The following is a 13,581-nucleotide window of genomic DNA, read 5'->3' on the forward strand; positions in this document are numbered from 1 at the left end:
CCAATGATTTGGCTTAAAAGGGAGAGCATGTGGAAATGATTTATAAACAAGTTGGTGGTATTAGAAATGACTTAACAGTGCCTATTGTTTGCTTGTCACCTCTTCAGTCTGGCTAAATTTTTATTATGAAAGATACTAAACAATGAGATGTCAGGTTATTCATTTAAACATTCAGACCAAAAACAACAAGGACATTAGAAGACTTGCAAAGGGTATTCAGGCTTTGCAAAAAGCCCTATAGGTAAGGGCAGGTCTCAAGGCAGGTCTCTGAGTGGTGACGGAGCCTGTACCAGCCTGCCCAAATCTGATGCCACAACTTCATGTGAGTACCTCTGCCTCAGAGCTCAATTGACTCAGGGACTCCCCAAATCAAAGTAGTGACCGAATACAGTTTGCTGATCATCTTGAAGCATATCTCATACTTACTGAACAATATCTGACATCAAATCTAGAACCTAGCTTCCCAGTGTTCCCTTTGGGTCATTTAAATATGAGGTAGGCAAAGTGACTGGTTCTTTCTTGCTTTTTAGATATGCCAGTCATTGTTAAAAGAAGACAGATCCTTGTTTCAGAAAGTCATGGTTCAAGTTTTTTGGTGCTACTGTTATATGAGATGGATGACTTCTTCTGTTTCTTGTCCCTCCATTCTCTCTCCCCACCTCTAGGAAGGGTGCCTGTGGCCTTCTGACAGCTCCGTGCCGAGGCCTGGGGCCTCAGAGGTAAGGCAGGGTTTGGGAGAGAAGCCACCACCATAGCTAGGTCAGGGATAGACATTGGGATGAAGGCACTGCCTGTAACTTTGGCTCAGATCTTTTAGGGATTGCCGATCAAACCTAAAGTTGCTGACCTTTGTTAGTAACTGCTGAATGTGGCACAATTTATATTTATATCAGAGAGCATGGTCTGTTCCTACATCTCTAGCTTTTGCTTTAACTTAAAAATAGGGTGTGAGAGAAGTGTGTGTGTGTGTGTGTGTGTGTGTGTGTGTGTGTGTAGTAATGCACAAGTACATATGGACACACTCACACATGCCTGTAACATCTCTCTCCCAGGAGAAAACTTTGAACAGTGAAATTAAGAGGATTTTTGTTAGAAGTACACCACCTAGCTTCATCCAGGGATGAAAAGTCTAAAGTCATATTTACTTTGGAATACAACACATTTTTCAGATCAATGACTAGAAAGAATGATAGGAAGCGCTTATCTACACTCTAAATGACTGAGTCTAGTGACCAAAAAGAAATACTGCTTTTCTAAAATGCATTCAAACTCGGAGCCTCCCCCCCTCCATCTGCTGATCACAGGTTGCAGGGGGCAGGAAAATGGGGACTGTCCGTCCTGTTCAGTCCCCTCCTCACCCATCAAGCCGCCAGCACGTGGACTGCACTGTGCTCTTTGCTGGCTCTCAGATTTTCTGCTAGCACCCATTTGAACCCTTGGAAGATGTAGACATAAACCTGTGCAAGTAATCCCATTAACCCCAAACCTGCACCTGCTTATGATTCTCCACGGTTTGGCGGGACCAGATCCCTTGCGGGAGGTGCACACAGTTGAGGGGTGGAAGTCATTAGGTACAAAGAAACTGAATTTCTTTTCTGGAAGTCTGCTCAGTACTGTCTGGGAAAGGGATGGGAGATGGCATGCAGCCTGGTAAGAACAAGACCAAGACCAAGCAGGAGTTACCTGGTCCGGGGCCCTAGTGGGCATGGCTGTGCCCAGAGCCACCTCAGCCTCTCTTCTTCTCCTTTGTAGATCATGTACGCCCCTCGGGCCAGGGACAGGTTCACGGCTCCCCCTTTCATCCAGAGGGATCGGTTCAGCCGCTTCCAGCCCACCTACCCCTACGTGCAGCACGAGATCGACCTGCCTCCCACCATCTCCCTGTCGGACGGAGAGGAGCCGCCTCCTTACCAGGGGCCCTGCACCCTGCAACTCCGGGACCCTGAGCAGCAGATGGAGCTCAACCGGGAGTCCGTGAGGGCCCCGCCCAACCGAACCATATTTGACAGTGACTTGATAGACATTTCTATGTACAACGGAGGCCCGTGCCCGCCGAGCAGCCACTCGGGCATCAGTGCGGCCACCTGCAGCAGCAATGGGAGGATGGAGGGGCCGCCCCCGACCTACAGCGAGGTAATGGGCCACTACCCAGGAGCCGCATTCTTCCACCACCAGCACAGCAACTCGCACAGGGGCAGCAGAGCACAGTTGCAGCAGAACAGTTCAGAGAGCACAATAGTGCCCATCAAGGGCAAAGACAGGAAGCCCGGGAACCTGGTCTGACCCCCTCCAGCGTGCACTTGAATGAGGAGGGAAACCAAGGCAGGAAGAGGCGGTTGCCGGCCCCTCCTGGGCAGTGTTGTCCAGTTTTTCGTGGTACAACTAAAGTAAAACCAAATGTGCAAACATGGTCTTTGTTTCTGAATCCTTTCAGGGGAATTGCATGCAAATGAGACTGAAACAACACAGACTTCCTTCCGTGCAGTCTGCCCAGGAGTAGTGTTGGGGGGGAGGGGAGGGCTTTGTGCAGGAGACACAGACAGAGAGGGATGCTTTGAAGATTGAAATCTGACCCACAGAGGTATTTGATTTATTTAATTCTGAAGGGAGACTTTGTAGACAAATGAGGCCAGAATGGTCTGTTTTATAATTAACTGAACAAAGAAGGAAGCATTATTATATATTATTGTGGGGAAGAATCAGCCAGTTTGCTTTTCCTCCAGGGTGTGGAACTTTTGTTTTAAAAATATGAATCAGAATTCCTATTTTGTGTGCCAACGTATAAAGTGAAGAAGCCGTTAGATGAATGCGAGGAGCTAATTTGTGTCGTGATGGTATGTTTCCAAGTTGCACTATCTGATGAATGTTTAAATATATATGAGGGAACTGCTTTGTGTGAAGTTCTGTATGTTGTCTTGTCACCTGTAGATGGTTATCAGGCCCAAGAAACATCCTAGTGTGTCCCCAGAATCATAAAAGGTGTTTGGGGATGTAGTCTACTATCAACTTACATAAATTAGAAATGTGATTATTACTGCAAGAATCCCATCATACAGCAGGGCATCACAGGCATTAGAAGGCTTAGATGGAAGTCAGGAAACATAAGTGCTAGCCTTCGACTTACTTGACTTGCTAGTCTTAGGCTGTACAAATATTTTATTAACAAGGAACCCAACACGTCCATTTATGTGTCCAGTACCACACAGTGCTGCCCTGATCCCCCCCGCCCCCGCCAAGCCATGCAATTTCTGTAGTTGATTTTTTCACTGTAGCATGAACTATGCCCAGATACATACCTTATTTTATGTAATAGTTTGAAATGCAAGGTGGTTATTTTTTGAGTTCTGCTGAGCAATGCACTCAGTGTATCCCATTGCTTCTCCTTTTCTTGGCAGCTCTTGTCACCCTATTTAGCTGCTTACCTCTCTAGGTGGGCAAGCAATGCCTGCATTGCCTGCGCAGTTTCTTATGCTTAGGATGCTCCTAGATTAACAGAAGGGCAGCATGTATACAGCCATGATAATGCGCCATTGCATTTCACTTTGTGTCATATAGCATCATGTTTTGAGAGGAACATGGGGTCAGCTAGCAAACAGAGGCTGGGGGAACTGTAACAGCACCAGACAAAGCACATCGACATACAGTTAAGATGCAGCTAGAAAATGGACTCAATATTCTAAGTCTTAGTTTATAGTTGTTGATATTTGCAAGCATTCTTACATTGTCTTAAAAAAAAAAAAAGACTCTGGCGCTGGCTGTGTAGCAGCTTAGCAACTCTTGTGCTCGGGAGGCCTTATCTGCTGGAGCCTGGCTGCTTTTGGGAAGTTGGGCCTCCCTGAACTCTGCACATAACAAAAGGAGCTCAAGGGTGATTCAGCAACTCTATCCAGCTTCAATGCCAAGTTAGCTTTTGAGTGTTGCTGTCTGTGTCCTCAGTGGTGGTTTCTGTCAGGTGACAGTGTGCTTATCTGAGAACTAGACTGTTCAGAGCTCCACATCCTGTGTGATCTGTCTGTTCATTTCTGCTCATCTCAGTAGGCAGGGCGTTAGGTTGGTTTTGGTTGAGGACTGGAGTCTCCATTGGATTCATCCAGGTCACACAGTAGTACCCACAGAAGTGGTCAAAGGAGAGAGAAAGGATGGGCAGCAGTTGCCAGCTCCTGCTTACAACCCTGCTTGGAAGGGTGTGAACTTGAGGGCCCAGTGAAAATCTGGGGCTGGCTTCAAGTCTTATGCAGTGTCAGAGACCTTTGTCAGAAAAACCAAAGCTCTCAGAGCAGAGGTTGACTTGAGGCTAAACATGATCTTTCTCACTACCCTGGAAGCCTTCTGAACATTGCTGACTCCTGGTGTGTGTTTGAATGAGGCCAGGCCCAGGACACCAAGGCAAAGGTGAGAAGTACTGATGCCTCTGGTGGGGCTTTCCCGGTAGATGAGTGAGCAAGAATCTTCTCCCACATGCAGGCAAGGAGATCCGTGGATGATTTCACCATTCCAAATCTTGCCTGCAGTTTTGGTAGAGCAAGTGACCCACCCCCTTTGATCCAGCTCAAAATGACTTCACAGTCCTTGCTTTTTTACCTGCTATGAGAAAGAATAAGGCCACTAACTTTGCAAGTATAGAAACGTTTTGTAGATGCCAATAGTATTGACAAAACAATTATTTAGTTCAAGTAACTTTAATCATCCTTCCAAAGACAAGTTCTCCTCATTCAGGTGCCCTGGAGAATTGCCTTGCCAGTTAATCAGTGACTTAGCAAATTGAAAAGTCTTTGACCCTGGGCCTTTATAAGGAGTTAGTTTAAAAGCCAAAGCCATAAATTGGATTGATAGTCAATTTCTCTTCCTCACAGGGAGGAGGTAGATTTAATCAGTAGACAGTTTCTTATAGCTTGTGGCTGTCCAGTTCCTGTGCCTCAATGATGTTGAATGGTAGGCACTGTGAAGACACAGCTCACATCGTGGGACTTGTCTCTCAAGAAGCCTGCTCTTAGAACCAGAGGGCCAGTGTAAAAGCAGTGATCGAGGCTGTCACTGCTAGTCTTAGCACCATAGTCATTCCCATACAGCATTGCAACACAGGGTGGCACTCTGGAAGCAGCAGTCTGGGCAGACCACTGTTTGACTTCTGTCTTTTTGTCTAGGGACTCTTAGGATTGTGAGATCTAAGGCATGTGGGTCCCATCTACAGGAGCTCAGTCTTCTGGCTTACATTGTCTTCTCAGAAACTCTAGTCTCCTTTAAGCACTGAAGCAATATGCAATACTCGTATGAAACTACTCATCTCCACCATCAGCCCAGTCTTTGTTTTTATTAGTTACCAATTAAGCAGCTTGAATTGTGTGACTTGTGTCCTCCCTACTGCAGAGACACACCAGTCCCATAGGGCACAGGTAGCAAGAGAATGGTTAAAAACGGACACATGTCAGGGGACCGCACCTCTGCGGTTGCAAACTCATAAGAGGAAAGGGGAGCCAACAGGAAACTGTGAGGCCTTCTTACACCAACAAGTGATTCTCTGGCTTCTCCAACTTCTAAGCTCCAAGTGATCTTCACCTTTATTTTAATTTTCCTAAGAATGACAAAGGTCCAAGGGGAAGCAGGCTTCTCTGATCTGGAAGAATCCATTCAGATCCCTGCCTTCCTTTCAGAACCAGTGGTTCCTCCAGCTCCCAACTGTTCTCTTTAGGGAAAACTCTGGGATAAATTCTGAAAATGTGCCCTCAGGCTGTGTGCTTGCACTTGGCCAGGCTCTTAGACAGGAGCCTGGAGGGTAGTGTCTCTAGCAGGCTTGGCTGACCCACTGCTGGAGAGCATGACCTACTGTCCTGTGCTGGTGCTCAACTCAGTTTTGTTACTAAGAATGGCAATATCCATGCTATCTGTAAACCATTCCAAGGTTCAGGGGAAGGATGCTTGCTGTTACAATTTTTTTTTCCACACCATCATCCATTAAGAAACTTGCTTGCACACAACCCAAGCCACACTTCTTAGCCGCTTTGTGGCTCACCCAGCTCTAGCACCCCAGCAAGGCCTTTTGAGTCCACAATGGCATCCCTGGCCTTCCACATCCCATATTTTAAGAACACAGGCATTTACTGCCTAGAGCATGGTGGCTCTTGCTAGTTTAGGTTTGTGTTTGCGCCAGGGTTAGAGGATCACTTGCTGCTGTTGCTGCCTTCCAAGTTGGATGCGGCAGGTTGGTTGCTAGGCATTGGATGCCTTGCTGGGAAGGTGATCTATCTTGTTTCTCCTCTTTGCCCTTAGGTGCATGCTTCTGTGTAATTTGGCCAGGTTAGTGCCAGAGGGGACCCTCCCTGCACCTCACACGCAGACACCCGCGTGGTCCCCAGTGCATTTCTAAGCAGCTAAGGTGCCTGATGCTCTGATTTGGAATTCAGCCCCGTCTCACGCTCGATGCCCACCTTTGTTGTGCCTCACTAAAAAAATGGTGCTTCTTTGTTCGTCTTCTCTCATGTTTTTATTTGTAAGGTGCTGTATATAAGTTGAATATATTATGCACATATCCTACCCAATGGGTAGAACAAAAAATTGTTGATACTGTAATATAATGTATAGATAACAATTTTAACAGAAATGGCATAGAATTTGTGAATGCCTATGTGCTTCATCCTCTTTTGTAAGGAAATTTGCAAATGGATGCATACAGATAAAGTCTACGTAGTTTATTTTCCTACGAAATACCAATATTGTAACATAAGGGAAAGACGTCTGAGTGAACAAGCAGCAGTTTAAGACCAGCGTACACAGCAATTGAGAATTATATCTTTGCTGTGAAAATACTTTAATTAAAAAAAAATCCAACTAGGTGTTTTTAATTTTAATCACTTAAAAAATACTCCAGTGGACAGGTGGTAGCTATATTTTATTCAGAAAGATCACCTTGCTCAATGGGCAGAAATTACCTCCTGCTGTGTAACAAAGGTGTCAGGTCTCAGTGAGAAGTGCAACTGTTTTTTGCTAAGAAAGCAAACATCATGGAGCTGGCAGACTGGCGAGGGGACTCTGTTCAGCTTCAGGGGCATTTGTGACCATTTGGGTCCCAAGTCTCCCTGTGCCTTTTCCTCTTAACTGAAGCTGTGGAGCCAATGAACTGTAGGAATCTGTAGGGAGACAGAGCCTCAGGGAAAAACAAAAACAAACCATATTGGAAGACCCTGCTGGTAGAAGACATGTTTGGCTGTGTTGTTCTTAAGAGAACTGGCTGTTGATCAGCTAATTGAAAGTCTTAAATTTACTCTTGCTGGTACCCAATAGAGTAGCCCTGACCCCAAAGCCAACTAGGTTTCCCACCTAGAAAGGATGCGCTTTTCTGGGGAGAAAGGAGGTGTGCTGGGGATTGAACCCAGACCTTGTGCATGCTAAGCGAGTGCTGTCCTTGACAACATCCCCAGCCCAGAGATTGCATTTTAAATCGCATGTTAAGACACACCTTCCAGGTCAGTTTTTTAGCATCCAGTTATGACCTCTACATTTGTCTTTAAACATTCTTTTTGCTTTTAAGGAAAAAGCAGGCTTATACCAGTCCACTAAAACCACTGTGAGTACAAAATGCTGATAAAAGGCAGTCTATGGAATTCTGCCCATCTGATCCATACTTCAAGGTTAGCAGTTCACAGTATTAGATCATAGTCTGTTTTGTGGCACATGTTCTGACTTTGAAAAATCACAACAGAATCATCTCCTACACCCTGCAAAAAATAAGTTACCAATTATCCTGAATTAAAAAATGCCTCTAACTGCATCTGAAGGGCAATGTCAGCCCTCCCTTTCATACCTCTCTGAAAGGGCTGTGGAAAGATGGTATATCCTGGATCCCAGTCAGTGCCACTGTACACTGCAGGGTGCATCCTGAGGCCACCATCAACTCCTCTCTGAAACAAGTTCCCTCCCAGGCTCAAACACTCTTGGGAGAACTAGTGAGTGTAAGAATATACTGGACTCAGAGACAGTAAGACATATGGCCAATCATTGCGCCCTCCTGCAGACACAGCCGAAGCAAACCTTCCTGTCCCTGATCATGGTTCTGTTTAACATGCTTATGAGTATCTTGTTAATTTTTATTTCACAACCTTCAAAACTCACAACTTGTATACTTGTTTAAAACATGTACAATACTATAGTACTGTACAATATTGTATACTGCTTTAGAATATGTACAATACTGTTCAGCTTTTAGTTCTTTTATTATAAAGCAACTTACTAAAATACAACCATATTTGAACATTTCAATCTTTGTGAGCTATGATAATTACGTCACTAAGTCTTTTATTTTTTGTTTTTTTAACCACTGATGCTTATTTTTCAACATAATTTCCTGTAACATACAGAACAAGATTTCCAAATGTCATATATCTGCCTCTTTCACCTAAGCAACAATATGTAGATTGTAGATCTCAGGTCTGTCACTGCAATGCTTTTGAAGGAAGATGTACAAGTACTGTTGTTTGTTGGCTATGAATTCAGGTATTTTCTGCTTGTTCTTAATGCCATGGTCAAATCATAGCACAAAATCATTAAAAATAATCTGTGACATGTTTATTCTTATCTTTGCTTATCTTTTAGGCACCACACACAGGATGACATGGAATAACTGATGTGTGACCTGTCTCAGACAAACACTATTTTATTTTTTGTGGTGGAACCCCAAGTCATACACATGCTACGCACCTTAGCCAGACAGCACTGCTGGTTCCTTGCCAGTTTTGCATCATTCCAACTTTTCAGAAAGACTTCCCAGTCTTCTATAAACAACATTGGTCTGATCACATCATAGAATTCTGTCATGAGGGAGAAGCCTCCAAGACAACAGTGGACCTCACAGGGGACTTTGGGTGACTGTCACACGGCACACCAAATACACTATATGAAGGTTCTTGACAACAGCTCTTCAACAATGAGACAGGCTCCCTTGACATTTGTTCCAAGCCTTAGGCACTGAGGTTTTCAAACTATATTTCCTATATTGAGAGATTTAGATTACACTTAGGCTACAAATAAGTGTATGGATTCCAGAGGACTTGTGCCCCCACCCCTACCAGACTCTGAGTTAGTCAGATGCACTTCTGTATATCTGTATAATGAATAAATGAAAATTGAGCATGTTAAGGTTCCAATGGAGCAGGTGTACGGGTCTACCATTCTATTCCTAACACTCATTTTAGCCTAAATTTAAAATTATTAGAACTCTAAGATGGTACAGAGCAATAAGGAAAGGATTTCTTCCCTCCAACGATGGCATAATACACTCCACTTTGGCTGATTCTGTAATCTCTAAATTCAGCTGCTAAATTCAACCTGTACACTTGGACCTCACACTGTTAACAATGACATGTTTCTCCTAAACAAAGTTCCATGTTGGAAGTCTACCTGGTCATCACCTGGGTGCTAGCGGGGTGTGGTTCCTCTCCAAGCAAAGGCCCAGTCAAGAATCTTGGAGTCTCAGAGGAAGCAGGACAGGGTGAGATGGCACAGTGGAGAGGCGTTGCTCTGTGGAGGCAGTGGGCTTACCTGTGCTCTGAGCCCCTGGAAGGTCAGTCTCGGAGACTGAGACTAGTTCTGCAATAGGGGATGGGCCTGCAGGACTGTCCCCTGCCCACCACACTGACTGAAGACTTTTTTTCTATTTTTTTTGGGGGGGGGAGGTCCAGTCGTGGGGCCTGAACTCTGAGCCTAAGGCACTGTCCCTCAGCTCTTCAGCTTAAGGCTAGCGCTCTACCACTTGCACCACAGCGCCACTTCCGGCTTTTTTCTTTTTGCTTATGTGGTGCTGAGGAATCAAACCCAGGCCCTCATGCATGCAAGGCAAGCGCTCTAGCACTGACCCACCTTCCCAGCCCCTATGATGCAGTTTCTGATACTACTCACACTTAACAGTGTATAAGGAGTTTGTACTTCTAACATTGTAATTCAATTTCCTTCATTACACTGTTTTAATGTTTGGCTTGACATGGATTCTAATTAAAATGTACATCTCAAGACAGCAGTCCAAAAGTAAAACTCTCTGCCTCTGTAAATTCAGTTTTAAGCTATATTTTTTTATCGAGTAGCTTTTGTCCTACAAAAGAAAACTCTATTCAGCCTACTTTATACCCACTTTCAAAGGAAAAAATCAGAACTGCAAAAGGTGCAATTTTAATCATGTGAACACAACCCAATGGTGACTAAAACCACAGTGCCAAAGACCTTACTAGGAAGTATATACTTACACACAGAGATGACCTTATCCCTAGTCTACCTAGCCTTGTCTGCCCCTAGATGAAGATAACCCAAGGCTACCCCTAGGTAAATGGAACTCCATTTGAAGTTTTGGGGTTTTGAGGTCATTTGGCTTCCTGGATATCTCCTATGTACACCTGAAGGGCAACACAGACCTTGGGCCCGGTGGTTCAAACAGCTTCATTTCAAATGATCAATGTCCTTGCTGGGTGGTGGCTTCAAATTTCCTCTGTAAAGCAAGGATCATTGTGAAGGTAGAGAGAAGTGGCATGCTTGCCAACCAGTTCCTTAGGAATAACTGCTGTTACTTCCAGAACTTTTCACTTCCAGACTTAAGGACACATTTGACCCAACTAGGGTAGACTGGAAATCATTTTGCAGTGCATGCCTCCTCACTGCCCATGGTGCTTGCAGTCCAGTGGCAGCACATGGACTAGTGAGGAGGAATGAGAAGTCAAGCGCCTGTATTAGGCCAACACTTCCTTCTTACAGGTTCCACGACATGGTTGCCCTTCCCTCATTTTAGATGGACAGCATAGGTTTTTTGTTTTGTTTTTTCTATGAAGACATTGGGATCCAGTGGGTAGAGTCTGACAGTCTTAGAAATAAAAGGGAAAACCCCAAAAGGGATTATTTAGGAGGAACAAAAGGCTCAATATAATTTTCCCTCATGCTGCCTTATATCATCTGTCTTTTTATAAAGGGAGTGGAGGAAGTGGCGCTGTGGCTCAAGTGGTAGAGCGCTAGTCTTGAGCTGAAGAGCTCAGGGACGGTGCCTAGGCCCAGAGTTCAAGACCCACGACCAAAGGAACCCCCTCCCCCCCTGCCAAAAACAAAACAAAACAAAACCTGGAAAAGGGAGTGGAGGCAATGGGTGGTGTTGGCTTGGGCTTTGTTACTAAATTTTCTGTGGACATGCCCAGGATAGGCCTGAAGTAGCCCCAGGGGCCTCTCTGGTTGATGGTGCCCAGCCTTGTCCCTGCTGTGGTTCAAGGTGGACCCTGCTGACAGTCTGTGGTCTGCATCCCCTTCCACAGTGGCTTTCTGGACAATGCATAGGCACCTGGCCTCTTGCTTCCTGATGATGCCACTCCAAAGTGCAGATGGACATTCATTTCCTCACCATCTGCTCATCTCCCTCAGCAAATGTTTTGGCCAAAAGACACGGCAAGAGACTAAAGCCCACAAGCATCCTCAGCGTTTACATGGAGTGGCTGCGGGCGCAACCAGGTCCCACCATGACTCTGGACACATTAGCCACACACCAGGGATAGACACAGAGGCCACCTAGTGCTCTCTCTCTGTAGGTCTGTGGATGCTGTCCCCTGGACACACAGCATGTCTTTTGGGCAGTGAAGGGCACTGCTGCATGTGTTATATGGCCGAGCTGCTGACATATGGGAAAAGTGCCAGGTATTTATCTTCACATTAATGTAGTGAGAATACTGAAATGAGTTCTGATCTCCTAGACATGAAAAAGTTCAACTCAGCCTAGGTTTTGGCTTAGGGTTTTTATGGGATTTAAAGTGCAACCTCTAGATTCTTGTGAAGCCTAGTAATTCTTAGCCAAGGATACCATGAACTCTGCACTAAAACTTTCCACAAATGCTAGCTTCTGATGACTTCAGATATTTCAGACTGGCAGAAACGAAATGGAAAACTCCAATCTGAGCTGACTCCAAATATGCCAGAGACATAGGCTCAGATACCATGACTGCTGTTTTGCCTACAGATGGGCAAGCAGGAAACAGCAAACTCACCCTGAACTAGGGGGAATTTCCTGAGGTCAAACACCTTTCTTGGATGTGTGAAATATCTCGCCTTCTCTAGTTGTACAGACGGCAGATTTAATTACTGAAGTTAGTTATGTGAAAACAGCTACCCAACTGCCAAGTTCACCCAGATTGTGATAAAGGACAGCACTGGACTGGCCCTTTCACCTCTCCTGACCCACGATTCATCCAAGACTCACAGGAACATGAGATGGTATGTGAGGCCTAAGAAACATTTCCTTCCCAGAGTCAGAAGCTATGGTCACAGAACAGGGACTGTCTCCTGATCACTAAATCTAGGAAAGCAGCATCTAAAAGAATGAAATTATAAAGTTAAAAGCTGAAGAATGAAAGGTACCAGAAGGCAGGTAGAGATTATTAATAAGTTGATGAAATGGCTCTTTTTCCAAAAGCCCAAGGAATTCCGGATGGACCAGAGTGTGGCCTGGCACATCTGATCTTATACCTTCTCTTACTGTTGGATAGAGGACAAGTACCAAACTGGATGTGGAAAAAATTCAGCTTCCTGCGGCTAAACACATGGCCTCAATATTCCAACATGCCCACTCAATGTCTCAATTCTATAGTTCTTTAAGCCTGGGGTTTGAGTTGCGACTAGAAAAAAAAAAAAAGAAAGAAACCTAAAATACTTCTAAAACAATGCAGCATGGACACTCTGGATTTCTCAACAAAGTTGTATTTAGTTTTGTAGATATTTGGGAATATTTTTAACTTTTAGGGGAAACACAGATGTGTCTCTTACATCCTGCCTGTTTTTCCAAGGGCATAAACAGCACATGTTGACAGAGCTCCAGGGCAACAAAGCCCTGTAACCCTACCCAGACAACTGAAACCAGGCAGAGAGGGCACCTGGCATCCCATGCTTGGTAAAGCAATCGTGACATCAAAGTCACGGTCATAAGTGTCCAAAGAAAGCATGGACAAATTCAGTAAGACAAAGTAGTAAATGCATGCTACAATCACAGAATCTCAAATCCAGTACTCAGAGGCAAGGACAAGGTAAAAGCTGACAGATGTGCACACATAAATTGCTGTTTTCTTCTAAAAGACCCAATTCAGTTTTAAGCCCATGCCTGGGCCTCATGTCACAGTGCCTCAGGTACACCAAGCAGACACTGGACACATACCCTGCACACTTGCCGTGTTCTGCTGTCACTTCTATGATGGTTTTCCAATATTGAAATTGGCTACACTCCGGAAAGGAAAATGCCAAACACAGGAAGGGAAAAAAAGACAAGGAACAATTCAATTTAATCCTTGCTTTCTCAAAGAGCAAGGAGCCATTTGGAGCAGGTGGGATATTTAACTGCCCTCCTTCGATTCTGTTCTCAAGCACCCTGTTGTTCACTGGGGTGGAGGCCTGCTCTAAGCATGACACCCAGTTGCCTCTGCACTTCCCCTTGAGGACATCCAACAAGTCCTCAGAATAAAGAATGCACTTTACTGTCACACTCTGCCCTCAAGGGCTCTAAAACTGGGGACACATGCTTTCCATTGAGAAAATTGTTCTTACCAAAATAGCCAAATAATTGTTACAGGATAATTAAGC

General features: G+C 44.8%; 1 protein-coding gene across 4 annotated transcripts in view; it reads left to right on the forward strand.

The window, feature by feature from the left end:
• Ldlrad4 (low density lipoprotein receptor class A domain containing 4) overlaps positions 1-2,498 on the forward strand; it is a 347,246-nt gene extending 344,748 nt beyond the window's left edge. For all 4 annotated transcript variants that reach the window (XM_042683674.1, XM_042683673.1, XM_042683676.1 and 1 more), the window contains 2 exons: positions 666-719; positions 1,753-2,498. In XM_042683674.1, the coding sequence (XP_042539608.1) occupies positions 666-719; positions 1,753-2,283 (585 nt within the window). In that variant the 3' untranslated portion in view covers positions 2,284-2,498. The remainder of the gene's footprint in view (positions 1-665; positions 720-1,752) is intronic.
• Positions 2,499-13,581: the final 11,083 nt, after the last annotated feature.

The sequence above is a fragment of the Dipodomys spectabilis genome, unplaced genomic scaffold, assembly GCF_019054845.1.
Source record: "Dipodomys spectabilis isolate Male_0828 unplaced genomic scaffold, ASM1905484v1 ptg000083l, whole genome shotgun sequence".
NCBI classification, from domain to species: Eukaryota; Metazoa; Chordata; class Mammalia; order Rodentia; family Heteromyidae; genus Dipodomys; species Dipodomys spectabilis.